Genomic DNA, 18,940 nt, shown 5'->3' with positions numbered 1-18,940 from the left:
GCAGAAGGTCACCAGCTGTTTTACTAGGGCAGCAAAAACACTTTGGTTATACCAGCCATCATCTCACTTCCTGTACGGAGATCCAGTCATCTGTATTTCTAACACTCAACTTAATGCTGTTTTGCTAGTTAGAAAGCACAAATACATCTATCACCTCCATTGATCCGGAAACCAAGTTTCATGTCAGGAAATATTGCTTTGCTTCTGGTTTGCTTCAGATCCTGTCCGATCATAAAATATTCAACTACCAAGTGTCTACTGAAGTGCAAGGTTTACAGAGCTGTGTTCATATTATTTCTCATATAGGGTTTTGTGACATGGTGCTGTGGAGATACAGAAATTATTTTACTGCTACCATATATTCTTTATCATTAACATTGCATTAAACAGTTTATTAAAGCTACTGGTATCATATTAACCTTTTTATTACAGGTGCAGCTATAATCATTGTATACACATTTGCATGTTCTGCTCATTAAAAGAGTCGATTAATTGATTAGTTACTGTAACTGATGCATATTATGTTCATTTGTGACGCAGAAGGGGTTGAACCCTGACATGAATAAAACCATTCTCAATTGAGCTGTTCGGTGAAGATCGATGCTGGTGTTGCAGTATACATCTTCCCACGCATGTACTCAATAAATCATTGTTTGACTGCACTCTTCTGGGCCTCTGTTTGTTTGTTCCATTGCTCAACATTTTCGAATTCGGACAGTGCTCATACCAGAAGCTTGGGCAGTTTGACCAAATGCAGCAGCATCATTTGTTTTCAGTCACTTGGAAAGACAAGCTCTCTAACACTGAAGTTTTGTCCTGTGTAGGAAAGCCAACAGTGTACCCAATGGCCCTGACTGCTCAGCTGTGTTGTGGTCATGATGCTTGATGGCAAACTGCCCAAGGATTTACCCTATGGTCAATGATCCAGTTGGGCTCGCAAATGCAAGTGCTACAAACGTGCTTTAAAGCCCCAAATTGATCCCCTAATATTATAGAAGCTGGCCTCATAGTGCATTCATTAAAGATATGCCATCAAAGCAGATGTGGAGCGTTGAAAAGAAAAACAAGATACTACAATGAAGCACCATAGAAAATGTCAAGTAAACTAGCATGCCTGCAGCAGACAGAACAGCCCGTGATTTCAGTCAGTGGGGACAACATTCTTGTATTTCCTGTGAGGCAGAACCACCACCACAGGAGAGAGAAATGGCTTCTGCGAAACCTTAAATGATACACTGGCTTAGAAAACATTTGACAGTAGTAAGTGTCTGGTAGCATGAATCTAGAGTGGGTCAAGTGGAATGCAAACAAATTTCCTACAGAAACATGTCATGACAAGAAGCACCATGGGTCTCTATTATGGTTAGTGGTCTGCACTTCACACAGTTGATTCCAATGTGAACACACACGTCAAAGACCAGAACAGTTTTGTTAGAAATTTCCCCCCAAATTAACATTTTGTTCCTGTGCTGCACTCCTTAGAGACTGTTTTAATATTTCAGCACAGAAAAACAAATTTTGCACTTGCGAAAATTTTAATTTGTTATTTTAATTGTTTCCTATCTTATTATCATTCCTAACTTATAAAAGTTCCATGTTAACTAAAAGAAAGGCAGGCAGGGCCATTTACAACCACAGAACTGGACTTAAAAGAAATTTTATTCTGTATTTTTGTAATTTTGGGTAGTTCCTGTGTTCGTCAATAGGAATATGACAGCAATATAAATCCATGTATACTTGTTAAAAAATTTGTGTAGATATGCCTTCACCTTCCACTCAATTAAATGTTTACTGGCTGGAGTTTAGATATAAGGAAGAGATGCAACTGGTGTCTCGAGGCAATGCAAAATGCAAATCACCCACTCTGCTGATGTTAAAAGGAAGTGAAAACAAAAACATGAAAATATAAGTGAGTGATCAGCACCCTGCAGTGGTCAGAGAGAGAAACTAACAAACCCTCTTCTCATATCCATTGTCTGCTCCTTAACAGGTTCAGGTCATAGGGTCAGCGCTCCTCCATGGTCTCACTGAACTCTGTCACACACACACACACACACACACACACACACACACACACACACACACACACACACACACACACACACACACACTCTGACTCACTCACTGGCCTGCACCAGTTACCAGTCACTTTGTGGAGCATTGGACTGCCACTACCTCATAAGACTTTGTTGTTATACTATCTCTTACTGTACATTACTAAATCTCCATTTGCACTATTTGCCTATTTGCACTACTCTGCCTGGTTTACACTCATTGTCATTTACCCTTACCTGAATACTGTATATTGTATATTGTATAGCTTTCTTGTTAATTTGTATTGTATTTATTTAAATTTTTACTTTTTAATTATTTTATTTGCATTTTTTAATCACTCTCTTATATTTAAATGTTCATTGCTATTTCATCTAGGGTTTGAGAGTAACGAAATTTCTATTCTCTGTATGTCCTGTACATGTGGCAGAATTGACAAATAAAGTTGACTTTGACTAGAGAACAGATATCTCTCTCTCTGCTGCCACTTTCCCTAGACTCAGCTTCCATTGAAGAAGGCATGTCAACAGGATTGAGGACTTCTTCAGAATGTTCCCATCTCCAGCAAGACTCCTCTGACAATGAGAGAGAGCAGAAAACTACCAACTATGTAACTCCACGGTCCAGTGTTTTCTGTACTAAGAAGAGAGTAATCTGGCTGCCATTTACCGGTTTTTTCAGACCATAAAGCACACTGGATTATATTTGTAGTGTTTTGTGTTGTTTCACTTTAAATTTGTTTAGAAGGAAAAAGCTGAAAATGTAATTAGCTAAAAGATGAAATGTAAATAGTTGTTTTTTGTATTATATGATTGATTTATTACTTTTTATGTGGAGTGAATAAATAACAGTATATTTACGGTGGCCCCTAGAGACAAAGCAAGTAAAAACTCAGAAGCATGTACAAACTCCAAAACACATACAAAACGCAACAGAAGTGCTCCAAGATGCTAGGGGCAGTGTTGAGCTTTTGTTACTTAGTGGCTACACAAGCCAGGAAGTACCAGATTTGATGTGTGGTGGTACCAGGTAAATGAACATTTTTTTTAATTATTTGAATATATACGAGTGTTTGTGTATAAATACACGAACAATACACATATGCTTTTAATTGTGTAATTTAAGTGATCTAGGTAGCTCTGTTTTGGAAGTTCAGTTAACTCTAGAAAGGTGTTTTGGAGTTTGTACGTGCGTTCTCTCTAGGGGCCACCATATATATTTATATATAAACATTTATAAATAAAACCAATGTTTGTTTGTTTTTTACATTAGTAATTCCTTTTGTGCATAATTTTATATTGTTGTTAATAATAAATTAATTAAAGCAACAAAACGACCTGAAGAGCCGGTTGGGAGCCGAAAGAGACGGTTCTCTAAAAAGAGCCGGAAATCCCATCACTAATACGGTAAATAGACTCTCTTCCCAGAATCTGGTGGTTGTGATAAAGCCTGGGGGCAACTCATAGCTAGCTGATCACAGTCTAAAGAAAATAAAGATGGTGCCAAATGTTAGAAGTCAGCAAACACATAGGACTATCATTTCTGACAGTGCTACCTCTAGCAGCTCTTTTGTGTTCTATGAGCTGCACCTTCCCTTTTCTTTTCTTTTCTTTCATCCTTTTGTGATGTATTTATTTTTTTCTATCCTTCCTTCAGCAAATTTCTTCCAGTTTTGTTTACTAATATTGGCATTTGATTATCTGATTTAATTAATTTTTTAACTATACACAGATGCATACCCATTTATTTATTTTTATTTTGGCATACACATGTATGAATGCACAGGTGTGTACATGCATATGCACGGATGTTATTATCAGTATTCCATTATAATTATAATTTTTCAGCGGTGGTTTATCCTCTGGCATTTTTGCTGTAATTTCCCACAATGAACTCCCAAGACTAGATCTTCTGAAGTTCTCTGCCCATCACAGAAAACTAGAGGAAGAACAACTCATTTTGTTGGCATGGTGTTTGTATCGTTCTTTTTCTTCTCTCTCCTCCCCTCCTTGATGTCCACACTGTATGATTTGACTGTGTATTTCTATACTAAGCCTCACCCTTCTGCGCTCTCTCTCTGTGTAACCTTTATTCAAATGGTTTGAAGCAAACTTCAGTCATTCATTACAATGATTACATTATCTTCTTTTCTATGTTGTACTTTAACATGATCATCCATTAAATCCACCACATGTTAATATATTTTTCTGTATGTCTCACTTAGTTAACCCGAGAATCACTGCAAAATATGTAATAGACAAGTGAGTGTCCATTTTACACTTTACTTCTCCATGTACACACATGCAGAAGTTTTATGTAACAGCAGAGGGAGATATTGTATTTCGAGGCAACATGAAAATAATCACAGACAAGCATTTAAACAGACATTATAAATAGGGCTAGATATTGTCACTTATTTCTATAACTGATTTGATTCCGATGGTCCAGATTCGATTCGATTCTCAATTCAATTTCGATTCAATTTTGACTCAGACAGTCAGAAATATAATAATTCTGATCATTTATCATTACATATTTTATAAACAAAGCTGACACTTTGCCAGATGTGCAAGCATCACAGCAGATCCTTTTATGTCAAAGTAGCTGAGGATAAAACACAGAAAAACATGACTGAGATTTTCCAGGCCTGGCTTTTTAAAGCAGATAACCCCTTAAAAATATTCTGCAGTAGATAAAAAATGGAAGTTTGCCAGGGTCAAAGGTGAATCATGCCAAAAAAAATATAGGCATTAAAAGAATTTAATTGATTAGAGTACATTGCTCATTCATTATATTGATAAGTCAGATTGAATAGACTACATACCTAGCTATACATATAATTATTAGTGCTGTCAGCATGACATTAGCGCCATAACCGCATTAATGAGGACAATCTCCGTTAGCAAGTTATCGTGGATCGCCACGTGCGTGGGGCTGCACAGCGTCAACGTGTTAGCACGGTTAGCTCGTTAACGCGTTGTTTTAAACCTCTGTATTATTTAACATCCAGTTTTTTTTATTTTACTTTTGGATAAAGTAGAGCCGGAGGAATTCAATCTCTTTGAGAAGCAGAGTTTCACACAACTATGGTCACTGCAAATTGTGTGGGTTCACTCTGCATGCAAACAAAAGGATAATCTCAAACGGCATCACATTAAAAAAAATATTGTTATTATTTCATTTTACAGAGTTGAACTCCAATGCTACCAGACTTCTGTCAAGAAATTCACATCAAGGAGCAAAATGAACAATGAACAAAGGACACTACCAAGCAACTATAGTAACAAAAATGAATATTTAAAATTGATTTTGCAAAGCATATTTCCTCAGTAGCAAACAAAATTAAGTTTCTCTTCACAGTCATGAGCCCCCCAAACACCCTCAGTCCCTTCTGTCACCTGTATGGCTGCACACTCCATCCTGGGATCAGGACATGCTGGTTTCCCCCCTTCATCCCAGGCCTCGTAGTCCATCTCCTGCCTATCCACCCACAGCCAGCCTGCCTGTCCAACCAGAGAGAAGAAATGCAAACCAATCCAGACATGTTCAGCGGGATTATGTTTTTTCAGTTCTCTCTGGATAAGCAGCATCTCGGTCTCAGATGCCACACTGGCCAGGTCATCGTGGTGCTCCCTGCAGTACTCTAGAGCTTCCTCCCAAGTCTTTTGCTCCTCCACTACTACTGCGCGGTAGCAGAAGAATGCTTTGTGTTCCTGTGAGTTTGCATCATTCCACCCGTTTTTCTGCAGACAGCCACTGTCTTCAACACCGAAACAGTCGTTAGGCTCACCTGGTGACCAGAAACATGTGGTAGTCACTCCACCCCCTGACCACAGCCATTGCTCCCTGTTGGAGCAATTTCTTTCCGCTCCTATCCAGATACATGGCCAGGATGTACTATTGAGAATACCAGAGAGCTGCTGAAGTTTGAGATTATCCTGTTCATTACTGACAGGAGCCAGGTCTGTGTATTGCTGCCGACAGTGTGTCAGAGCATCCTGCCAATTCTTTTCATCTTCAATATAAACATACTTGGTAAAAATTCCAGAGAAGCTCAGCAGGATGCACATGAAGAATAGATCCATTGTTTACTTGTTTTAAAGTATTTTGCTCTAATGATAAAGGTTAAAAGAGGAGGGATGGTACTTGTCAAAGCTGTGAGCCTTTCGTATTTGTCACAAAATATTTGCATTGAGGCGGCCCTTCCCTTCACTGAACCTATAGTATTTAGCAGCCATGTGACAAATCACACGTGCTGTTCATTTGTATTTTAGCTTTGGTCAATTCATGTTTATATTGTCCTCTTGTGAGTAGAATTGCAACAAGAATCTAACAAATACAGTGTGATTAATTCGTCATAAGAAAGTAAACAAGCAAGATTTTTTGAATTCTGAAGTGGATCTAAACTTGAATGACCATTTTGGTCTGCTGGGGCGGCAGCATCTCTGCTGGGGACAGGAAGAGACTGAACAGGGTGATCCGAAGGGCCAGCTCTGTTCTAGGATGCCCTCTGGACCCAGTGGAGGTGGTGAGTGACAGGAGAACGGCGGCTAAGCTGTCATCCCTGATGGACAACATCTCCCACCCCATGCAGCAGACTGTGACAGCACTGAGCAGCTCCTTCAGTGGGAGACTGCGGCACCCACGGTGTGGGACGGAGAGATTTCGCAGGTCTTTCCTCCCCACTGCTGTCAGACTCCATAATAAAGACTTTAACTGATCAAGCACACACATCCATACATATGCAATAATACTAAGTGCAATAATCCTTTCTGTCATCGTTGTATTTTTACTCAGTTGTATATAGTATTTGTATTTGTATTCTATTTTTATCTTATTGTATATTTATTTTATTTTATTCTACTGTATATAGTATTTTATTTTATTCTATTCTGTACAGTTGTGTACTGTATTTATTCTTATTGTATTCTAATTTTTGCCTCATAACTTTTGCACTGTCCACTTCCTGCTGTGACAAAACAAATTTCCCACGTGTGGGACTAATAAAGGTTATCTTATCTTATCTTATCTTATCTTATCTTATGTCTGGTGCTTGTTTGTGAACATTTTCACGTTCTGTATTTCTGTATTAGTATGCATTGACACCTCATCTGATCTTCTAAAATTAGAAAAAAGAAACAAATTAAGAACCCAATTAAGTAGTCTGCAGGGGTCTTTTATTTAAATAATGGATGAACTTGGTCACTACAGGATATCTGGTTCTGGATCATTAAAGATGAAAATCAAGATTAGTTTCATTTTTCTCATCTGAGGTTGATAGTTGTTTGAGGTAAAAAAAAAACAAAAAAAAAAACGGAAACAGCAGGGACAGGCTTGGGGCGTCGGAGGATGCCCTAGAAACATCTTCCTTGGCGGGCTCAACCTGGGGTTGTGGTCACGACCTGGTTACGGGCTCTGGTGGCTCTTAGATGATGGTTTCCTCATGGCTGCATGCAGCGGGGCTGGGGGAGGGTCTGTGCTGACAGACGAAAGGTTACTGATCTAGCTGCCCCTGGGTGGGCCTGTGGCGAGCATTCTGCTGTGTCGCCGAGGTTGTGGGCGGGTGGGTGCATGGGGGCTCAGCCCTGGCGTGAGGAGCCAACTGGGGGGCTCTTCAACTCGAGGGGAGGCTGTTACATCCTTGAAGAAGTCCTCTGGTCTCCAGGAGTTCACTCTGCAGGCGGGGGAGAGATATAGGAGAGGAGCATAATGAACTTAACCTGGGTGTCTATTGTCTTGTGTAGTCTGGGAGATGAGTGGCCTCTCATCCTGTAAAGAGTTCATGCAGAGCCATCCATATTTTCTGCTAACAAACAAAGCAAAAAAAACAAAAACAATCATAAACATAAGATTATTTGCAGAGGTTCACATTGTCGGAGGTTCACTGGGATTTCCTGGACTGAAAATACCGAACAAAGTTTTCATTTGCTTTAAGGCAAAATGCAAGTGTTGCTTGGCCTTACGTCAGACAAACAAGTCATATTTTTGTATGATAACATAAAACTAATCACAAACATAAGATTAGTTTCACAGTTTTCCTCACACAATAAAGCCCAGGCTTTGTTGCACAGAAGACACTAAACAAATTTTTAATTTGCTTAAGGCAAAATGTAAGACAAACAAATCATATTTTTGTATGCCAAGTGGAAGCAGTTTTTCATATTGTTACGTCATCGTGCCTGGAATGAAAATTTCAAGAAAACAAAAATACAAAGTACATGTTTAAAGGTGGAGGGAGCACACTTTGAGACAGACATGACTGTGACCTAGTCTCATTATAATGTATATATACATATGTATATGTATATACATTTGTATATATACATATATATAAAAAAATAAAATAAAACGCCCCTGCGGGCGGTTTATCCTTCAAGCTCGGGTCCTCTACCAGAGGCCTGGGAGCTTGAGGGTCCTGAGCAGTATCTTAGCTGTTCCCAGGACTGCGCTCCTCTGGACAGAGATCTCCGATGTTATTCCAGGGATCTGCGCGAGCCACTCGCCTAGCTTGGGAGTCACCGCACCTAGTGCTCCGATTACCACGGGGACCACCATTACCTTCACCCTCCACATCCTCTCGAGTTTTTCTCTGAGCCCTTGGTATTTTTCCAGCTTCTCGTGTTCCTTCTTGCTGACAGCACTACTGGGAACACAACGAATATGACTGCACATTTACTCCGACATCATCCTAGTGCAAAGACAAGTGGAAGCAGACAAAAACAACAAGCAGGCATGCTACAAACTTTACCCGAGTCATTTAGACAGCCGTTAGCACATGATTCTCCTTATGGGGACCTGATATGTTTAATATGCTGCTGAGAATATAGCCCAGAAGAAGCGTATAGTATAGCTTTTATTTTGGAAAGAGACATTTCTCTGTAATAAACTCTCTTTTCCAAAGATGAGTGATTCCTCAATCAGATATATTTATTTTTTTACTTTGTTGTTTCAGCAACATTAAATTTAAAAACTGTACTTTTGAGTTAAAATATATTTTTATAATTTTAATAAATGACAAATTAAAAAGGCGTGAACATTTTTTGTACTGAAAAAATATCGAACCGTGACACCAAAGTATCGAACCAAACCGAACCGTGAATTTTGTGTATCGTTGCACCCCTAACACACATATATATATATACATTAGCGGTTTTAGATACGGGCGATACGGGCGGTTGCCCGGGGCGGCATCGTGGTGGTAGGCGGCATCACGGGCATCGGCAAAAAAAAAATGCTCGTACTCATGCTCCCCCGACTTCAACCAGCACATATTGGGAATGGTACAGGCACCGATCGGTTTTCTATCGCCCATTTGCTGGGAGTAAGGACGCCCTTCGTTTGCGAGGTGCGCCTGCTGCTTGCGGCGCAGACAGGAGAGGGCGGGGCGGCGGGGGATTTTCTGACCGGCTGGAGCAGCATCTAATAACCAACTCGCAAAGTAAAACAAAATAAAAACAAACCAACAAACACGAAAACACCAGACATTATAATACAGACTTATAATCAGAAGAAATCTGGATTCTCAGGTACTCAAGCATTATACGGATCAGGAGGGTGGATGGGTGGTCTTGGATGCATGTCTACAGGGGCAGAAAGTGATACTGGTCAATAGAGCTGGGCGATATGAGATTTTTTCATATCACGATATGTTTTTTTCATTTCAGGCGATAACGATATCTATCACGATATAAGCCAAATAACTATATTTGTAAGATTTAAATGTGCCGTTGCTCACAAGTAAAATGTGAAATAATCAGCAGCTTTTTTTATTTAAATATTTATTTCCCATAATAAGTTCAACAGGGTAGATGTACTTAAGGAACATGAGACTTTTTCAGATAAATAAAGGCAAATATTGCAAACTACACAAAAGGCAGCCGCTAAAGCGTTTAAGTTTCAAAATAGAACAAACGAAACAGACTAAATTGTCAAATCCACTTAGAAACAAAATATTAATTCTAAAAATAAATCTTAGTTTGTTTTACAGAAGAACAGACAAAACTGACTAACTTTTGTCAATATCAAATAAACTGAGAACTAAAAGGAAATTCTCAATCTCTCCTTGTTGTATAGCTTAGCTTTTCAAACAGTTTTAACAGTTACTTTAGTCTGACAAAAGCCGAATGACGAATTAGCGCTTCCAGTCAGAGACTGAGGCTACGTCCACACGTACACGGGTATTTTTGAAAACGGAGATTTTCCGTTTTCGTTTTAAAAAAGAATCCCGTCCACACATAAAGGCAGAAATGAAGGAAAACGCTGCTATGAACATGCCAAAGCAGCAGGTGGCGCTAGATTCCTAACCGTGCAGAAATGTTGGCCAATCAGAAGTCTAGAAGCCTCGGTTGGAAAAAGTAAACAAAGCTGGGGCATAGAAGCAGAACCGAGTCGTATGTGTGGACGGACAGTAACTGTGTGTATATGTAAGCATTTAAACACTGCAGAGAGTAGAATTAACAGTATTGTAGAAATTCATTTCACCGAAACAATAACGTGGCACAGTGTGACGCATGCACCAGTTCATTGTATTTCCAGACTTGCTTTCGGCACAATTTACAGTGCACGCTACTCTGTTTTTTGTCAGACTTGAAATAGCCGAAATACCTTCACACTACGGAACTTCTATGGCTCTTCCGTTCGACAATCTCTCCGGCGTTGGAACCATCATCTGTTTTCTCTTCGGTCACGCTCGGTTGATTTTTCTAGTCGGCACACTCATTTCCTCCATCACCCGCTGGCTGCTTCCCAAACAAACACACGTGCGGCTTGGCACTTGTGCTGTACGTTACAAGTCACGCGACGTGACGCTGCGGCTGTCATTGGTTCGGCTCTGCGCTACTTAATTTGGATTGGCTGATCTTTTTTTTTTTTTTTTTTTTTTTAAGAGGACAAGAGCGGCGAGGTCTATCGCGATAGCTTAATTTCTCTATCGAGTAAAAGTTATATCGCGATACATATCGTTATCGTTCTATCGCCCAGCTCTACTGGTCAACATATATGCCCCAAATTCTCCTCAACCACAATTTTTTCACGAAGTCTGTAACACTGTGTGGAATATTGGTAATACAAATATTGTAAGTGGAGGGGATTTTAACCAGGTCAGGGATGTGTTTTTGGATAAATCCTCCCGTCCTAGACCAAGTAAGGACCCTGTTAAGTGCTGCTGTAGACGTTGTGTCAGAGAAACTGAGCCTGGTGAATATATGGAGACTTCTTCGTCCTCAAGAAAGAGACTATACTTTCTTTTCGCATCCTCACTCAACCTACTTTCTGGTGTCTCGCCCTCTGGTGATTCAAACCGTTGGGTCCTCCAGTGGTAACATTGCAGTAATGGATCATGCTCCCATTGACCTTGTTCTTTCTAGTAATGATAATGTTAAACCTTCACCCAGGTGGCGTCTGAACAACTCACTATTGAAGGATAAGGGTCATTGCGAATGTATAAGGGAAATGTGAGTGTAACGAGGGCTCTATTGACGATGTTGGAATGACCTGGGATGCTTTTAAGGCTTACCTGAGAGGGCGCCTTATCCAGTATAGCTCCCCGATTAAAAAAGCTCAGAGGGACAATCTGATGAACAGGATGAAGCTGGAACAGAATATCAAGGAGCTCGAAAAACAGCACATGCTGCACCCAGAGAGGGAAATGTGGAACAAATTAATTAAACTTAAATTTGAGATGAACAGCATACTGCAGAAAAAAGCAGAATATGCAATGTTTTGCCTGAATCAAAAGTATTTTGAACAAGGGGAGAGAACAGGTAAAATGCTGGTGCACAGGGTTAAGCAGATAAAATCTAGCAACCTTATACCATCTATTTTTGATAATAATACTAATAATAATAATAATAAGTTGACCACCTGTAAAAAAGAAATTAATGATGCTTTTACTAAATTCTGTCAGGAGCTGTGCACCTCCAATGGAGGAACAGAGGTTGTCAGATTTCTTTTCTTCTATTAAAATTCCCAACCTGTCCGAAGACCAAAGAACTGTATTAGAAGGAAAGGTCACACTAGCTGAAGTTAAGCAGGCAATTGGTAGTCTTAGATTGGGCAAATCTCCAGGCAATGACGGATTTCCTTCAGATTTTTATGAGGTGTTTATGGACGAATTAGCTCCAAGACTACTGCCAGTGTATCAAGATGCGCTTCAAAAGGGGAGATTACCACTTAGTATGCAATCGGCAGTGATCACGTTATTACACAAAAAAGGGAAAGACCCACAGTATTGTGGGAATTACCGCCCAATTTCATTAACCAACGTGGACGAAAAGATTATCTCCAAGATACTAGCTTTGAGGCTTGAGAACGTACTTCCTTGCTTGGTGCATAGGGATCAGGTCAGTTTCGTGAAAAACAGATGTTCTGCAGATAACTTAAGTAGGATATTGCATATATTCTGGAAGGACTAATTTAGATCTTTCTCCTTAGACTCAGAGAAGGCCTTCGATAAAGTTGAATATCCCTTTCTGTTTTATACGTTGAAGAGATTTGGTTTTGGTCCCATTTTCAGGCGGTGGATTCTGATGATGTACATAGATGCAATGGCTACAGTCACTACCAATGGGATAATGTCATCCTCCTTTTCGTTAAGTCGGGGCACTAGACAAGGTTCACCCTTATCACCTCTCATTTTCGCCCTGTTTTTGGAGCCTCTGGCTGTTGCTCTACGTGAATGTAAGCAGATCAGAGGGGTGGATTTGGGTCAAGAAGAACATAGAACTTGTTTGTACGCAGATGACATTTTATTGATTGCAAGTAACCCAGAATGAGCGGTTCCTGCAATCTCCTTGATTATTGATTCTTTGTCTGCAATCTCTGGCTACACCATAAATTGGTCGAAGTCCGAAGCTATGCCCATTTCTAAACTGTGTCCTCCAGCCATTAGGAGCTCATGGCAGTTCAAGTGGATGCTCGAGGGTTTGACCTACTTAGGGATTAAATTGACTCCTGGTGTAGATAACATAATGCAAGTAAATATCTCCCCAGTGATTCAAAATATTCGCCCGCTTTTGGAGAATTAGGTCAAAATGAATCTGTCCCTTTTGGGCAGAATTAACCTGGTAAAGATGATCATTGCTCCTAAACTCCAGTACTTTCTCCATATGTTACCTATAGCAGTCCTGCATAACGCTTTATAATACATGTGTGGAAGGTTTTGTGTGGGCAGGCAAAAACCCATCCTTTAATCGGTCCACATTATATGCTGCAAAAAGATAGCGGCGTGTTGGCATTATCCAAGATGGTCTGGCATCATTAAGTATTCTCTCTTTCTCAGTTAGTTAAGATAAATAACTCCCCTACGGAGAAGCTGTCATGGGTTGCGATTGAGGAAAGTCTTGTGGCTCCTACCTCTTTAGAGGCCTTCCTCACTCAGAGAGGAAGACCAGTACCGTTTAAAGATCCAGTGTTGGCTTTTATACAAGAGACCTGGTTTAGAGCTCACCAATTTATCAACACTAGCCCCTTTCTCACCTCTAGAGCCTTTATCTGGTATAATAAGAAATTATTAATTGGTAAGAAACCGTTTCATGTACAGTATTAACATAAATGTTGCCATTTGATGCATTGTACCAGAGCTTAAAGCTAATTTGCATCTGCACTCTACTATTGTGATATTTTGCGGATTACATGCAAAAGATCACAACAGCAGAATATGAAAAGTAAGTCACATAATATAGTTAAATTCTGCTCAACAAACCACTAACATATTAAAATGCTATTAATATGTTAGTGGTTTGTTGAGCTCGTGCTAGGTATGGTTTCCTTATATTGCTGTTTCTTCAAGAACACCACACATTGACTGTAAAAGATCGACATAGCCTCAAGGCCTATAAAGTGAAGGCAGTGTAAAAGTGTCCAAAGCTGCCTTCCTCCTCAGGACAAAAACAACAGACACAGCCAGTTAAGACAGAGTCAGTCTATCACTATCAATCATGGATCGGCCTCCCCAGAGCCCGGACCTCAACATTATTGAAGCAGTGTGGGATCATGTTGACAGAGAACTGAACAAAAGGCAGAAACATCCAAAGAAGCCTGGAGAACTATTCCTGTAGACTACTTAAAGAAATGATGAGAAAGCTGCCTAAGTGAGTTTAGACTGTGCTGAAGAATAAAGAATAAATATTGACTTCCAAGCTCATTAAAATTGTATAAACTGTGTGTTTCCTTGATACAAGAAATGACTGCACCTATTTACCATTTCCTTGTAAAATATAAATGGAGAGGTGGCTTAAAACTGTATCGTTCTTTGGCATTTCCTTATGTTTGCATCTTCTTGGGTCTCATAAACAGGTAGCAAAACATATTTGAGGATGACAAGGCAAAAGGTTTGCCAGCGGTCTCATCCCTGTTACCTTGACACAATGTTTCCCTCTATAGCAAAAGAAAAAAGAGAATTTCATTTTTAGAAGTTCATTTTTAACTAGTTTATTACTTTAGCTTTACATTTTCTTAACCTGATAAGACAGAAGAACAAAAAACACCAGTGAGTAAAATTCAAATAAAGAAATGTGCTGAACATGGTCCCAATACTTGCAGAGCAAACAAAATTTTATACACGTCTTCTGCACAGCCAACATTTCAACAGGCACACTTGCGCAAATAACTATGAATTAACTTTGTTACTGCTGCGGGAGAAAGAACAAGTTTTGTTTTGTTTGTTTTTTCATTTCATCAACATTTTAGTTTTATACCATTAAAGCATTAAAACAAAAATATGAAATGATTTCAAAATAAAAAAGAGGCCTTACATAATCATTTGACCAGATAGACATGAAACAAGTGAGATAAAAAAAAAAAAAAACTCCACTAACTGCAATAAATGAAGGCTATTCAAATAAATTTTGCAAAGTAAACTAGTTCAGTAGCAAATAAAACTGGGTCTCTTTTCACAATCATGAGTTGCCCAAAACACTTCCTCCTGCACACTTCATCTTGGCGTCCGGACACCAGGGTTTTCCCCTTCACCCCAGGCCTCGTAGTCCATCACCTGTCTGTCCATCCACAACCAGTCTCTGGACAAGAAGCGCAAACCAATCCAGATGTGTTCAGTTGTGTTATGTTTCGGTAGCTCTCTCTGATTCAGCAGCATCTCGGTCTCAGATGCCACGCTGGCCAGATCATCGTGGTGCACCCTGCAGTACTCTAGAGCTTCCTCCCAAGTCCTGCTCTCACTTAACACTTCCACACTTACCACCATTGCAGAAGAAGGTAGAAATGGGTGTTCTTTTAACGTCATGCCATTTCTCTTTATGAGTACAGCTGTAATTTTAATTTGTTCTATTTTCAGGTTTATCTAATGGCCAGAAAAACTTGGAAACCTCCCCTCCTCCTGACCAAAATCATTTGTCAGTGGAGCTCCTTGCCAGTCCTATCCAGATTTTGACACTGACATTGCTGAGCTCCCGAAGTTTGCTGATGTCATGTTCATGTTTGGCAGGGGCCAGGTCTAGTTCTTCTGACAGTAACTCTGAGCTTCAAGCCAAAGCATCTTCTCATCAATGTGAACATACTTGCAAAAGGTTTTAGAATAGCTTAGCAGAAGCAGGATGCACCTGAAGATTCGAACCATTGTGGTTTTGCATGTAAAGCAATAAAGATCTAAAGAGGTGTGTTGGTGTATGATGGATCTGTGAGTCTTTTTGTCTGTCAGAAAGTATTTGCATATTTTCATAAAAAATTGTAGTGATTTATTTATATACTACATTTGTACACAGTATCCATTCGCATGCAACTCCTCATAAGAACCGATTCTAAAATAGGAAAGCTCAGCAATTCAAAATGTAAACCCATGTTAGTTTTTTCCCCCTTTTTTATGTAAAAGAGTCAAGTAATGCTTTTCTTTGAGGAAGTAAAAGTTGTGGTAATTTAATCAGGTCAGCTTATTGCAGGTTGGTTGTCTAAAAATCCTATACAATTTTACGTGCTAACAATAAAATTGTAAATTATTATTACAATTTTATTGTTAGCACGTAAAATTGTAATTTTGTTACAAGGTCTTCCCTTAGGGCTGCTGTGAAAGTCCCTTTAGAAAGATGGATTACGACACCCTTATCGATTTTTTTTAACTTGCTTTGGGAAATTATAGTTCTTCTTTCACTTCACACTGGAAAAACAAATCAGATGTGTAATCTTTCTGACTGTCTGAATCAAAATCGAATCAAATTGAATAGAATCCGGGAACCATGAACTATAACAAGTTAAGTCAAGAGGCTTTATTGTCATTCCAACCATGTGCAGTGGTACAGTAAACAGTGAAACGAGACAATGTTCCACCAAGACCATAATGCTACATACAACATAGACAATAAACACAGGACTATATTAAGTCCAATGTGCAAAAAGTGCAAAAAACCAAAACAAAGACAGTGCAACACCAGACAGAACAGAATGATACAGATACAAGATGGTGCAGACACAACAGTGCAATAGAAATGTGGAAAAGACTGAGAATTGTGCAAAAAGTAACTTGGTTTATGAAGGTGTGCGTGTGTGTTTGTGTGTGTCAGTCCAGTCACTGAGTGTTCAGGAGTCTGATGGTTTGGGGGAAGAAATTGTTTTGCAGTCTGGCAGTGAGGGCCCGAATACTCCGGTACTTCCTGCCAGAAGGCAGCAGGGTAAAGAGTATGTGTGAGGGGCGCGTGGGGGCCTCCACAATCCTTCAAACTTCAAATCAATTTGAGCCAAAAGAGTAAAACATGAAAGGCAGATATCTTCTATTAATCACCAGAAGATGTTGCATAAAAATAGATGACATGTGCCAAAGTCAGGTGTTTAACCCTTGTATGGTGTTCGGGTCTGTGAGACCCGTTTTCAGTTTTTCTCAAAAGAAAAATTTAACAATTAATTATTTTTTCAACCTGAAATTCATTGGCTTTGGCTTATTTTCTGTGAAGAACATAAATCTGAACAAATTTTCGATGACCACATACTGTACCTCCCCCCACGCATTTACATTACATACAAGGTGTTCGGGTCCACTGGACCCAGGTCTAATAAAAGTGTTGAAAGTGTAGGTCCTGTGTTCCCACACTCTGTCCTCCTCCTTTCTGGTGCTGCTGATAGTGTTTTCTTCCCCTCCTGCTCTCGCACAAAGTTGCAACATTGTTGAAAATTCAACTATCAACATCGTCTGCTCTGACATTCCCGCACATTTTACCCTCTTTCTTGAGGGATCCAAATTTTATTTTCTCATACCCTGTCCCTCCTGCAAATTAGGGGCATAATACTATAAATAAGACTTTGCCAGTGTGGTTCTTTATCACAACTGATCAAGATGGCAAAAGATTATCTGCTGCGAGGGCCATGCAATTGATTTTGGAAGAGAGAGGAGCTTTGGATGATGATGTTGACAAAGAGGTTTCAGAATATTTCACATTTCTGAAAATTCAGAGTCTGACAGTGACTTTGAAGAAGAGGATGAGGTTGAGCACCATTTAGTAACAAAACGAAGACGAGTACCCCATCAGCAGCCAGCTCCAGGACCAGAACAAGCCCACCAGACAGCAAGTGAAGAAATATGGATGTCAATAAATGGTGAAATTGAATGGTCTTCTTGCCCAAGAAATGAGCCACCCTACAGAGCTGTTACTGTGATAAGCCAAGGCCAACACGGCTGACAGTTACTCATGTGCAGGACATCAAGTCTTCATTTGAGCTTTTCATCCCAGATTCCATCCAGAAAATTATTCTGGTCTGGTTTGCAGACCGATACCGATACGTAATATCGGATCGGTCCATCTCTAGTTTGCAGTAATCTAGAATGAAGGTGTGTTTTTGGAGAGAGGTGGAAGGAGATGGACCAAATTGATCTACAGGCCTACTTTGGGGTTCTTATCCTTGCAGGAGTTTTCAGGTCCAAAGGGGAATCCACAGAATCTTGTGGGATGCAGAAACCGGCACGAACCTTTCCGTGCATCAATGTCTCTGGAAAACTTCAACAAAATTTCCAGGATTATCCGTTTTGATAACCGAGATGACAGACCAGCTCAACGGCAGAGAGACAAGCTAGCTGCCATCAGGACAGTGTGGGATAAGTGGGTGCACCACCTCCCCCTGTTTTACAACCCTGGGCCTAATGTCACCATTGATGAGCAGCTGATGTCATTTAGTTGTGAAACATGTTGCTTCACGTGTAAATGTGTTGTGTCTTTCCACTCACTTCACTTGATTATAACTGATTTATTTTTTTATAACATTTTATAAAAAAAAAACAAAAAACGAGAAGCACATTAATTCATAAATGTGATCTAACAAAGGTAAAGGGAAAAAATTAACCATGTTTGCTGTTCATATGGCTTGTAATTGGGATGAAGTAAACATCTGTTGAGTAATTTAACATAAAATTGTTTGATAGAGTTAATTTGGAAAGCCAAAACTCTAGCGGGTCCACCAGACCCATGAACACTGGCTGAGTAACAAAAATATGAACACCACACAAGGGTTAAAGTGGGACAGTGGTTTTTTTTTTATTGTTTTGCTACAACACCAAAACAACTGCAGGTGTCCCTGAGTTGTGGCTGCAGAACTTCAGCATCTAGCTAGCCCTACTGAATAAGAGCAAGCATAAAAGGAGGAACATGTTGTGGCAGGTAATTTCCAATGCAACTTTTCTATCAGCTCAACAGACATCAGCAAACACACAAACTGTTTGTGTGCAGTTTGTTGCACAGTGTGTTGCTAGCTAAAGGTCCAGCTGCTGCATTTCAAAAGAACAGAAAAGAAGCTCTGGTGCTCATGGTCAGAGTAAGGTTACATCAGAAGTGTAGCAGAGATGAGTTTGCATTTAAGCTGATGATGCTTAGATTAATTTACTGAATTACAATTTTATGCCAACTATATACTTTCTATATAAAGGCAGTATACACAGCATAGTTTCAGTGTAGGG

At 39.7% G+C, this 18,940-nt stretch overlaps 1 protein-coding gene and 1 pseudogene across 1 annotated transcript; both read right to left on the bottom strand.

Moving 5' to 3' along the window:
* Nucleotides 1–5,378: 5,378 nt before the first annotated feature.
* On the bottom strand, nucleotides 5,379–6,137 carry LOC146547235 (C-type lectin mannose-binding isoform-like). Its single transcript, XM_085263848.1, has one exon. The coding sequence runs from the start codon at nucleotides 6,135–6,137 to the stop codon at nucleotides 5,379–5,381; it is 759 nt and encodes a 252-aa protein (XP_085119974.1).
* Nucleotides 6,138–14,603: 8,466 nt separating this feature from the next.
* On the bottom strand, nucleotides 14,604–15,625 carry LOC146547234 (macrophage mannose receptor 1-like; annotated as a pseudogene).
* Nucleotides 15,626–18,940: the final 3,315 nt, after the last annotated feature.

Source organism: Mchenga conophoros, linkage group LG23 (genome assembly GCF_057382185.1).
Source record: "Mchenga conophoros isolate Kocher_MC1m ecotype Shallow Benthic linkage group LG23, M_conophoros_male_GT1.1, whole genome shotgun sequence".
In the NCBI taxonomy this organism is placed as follows: domain Eukaryota; kingdom Metazoa; phylum Chordata; class Actinopteri; order Cichliformes; family Cichlidae; genus Mchenga; species Mchenga conophoros.
The sequence above is the reverse complement of the archived record's forward strand: the minus strand, read 5'-3'. Positions and strand labels throughout refer to the sequence as shown.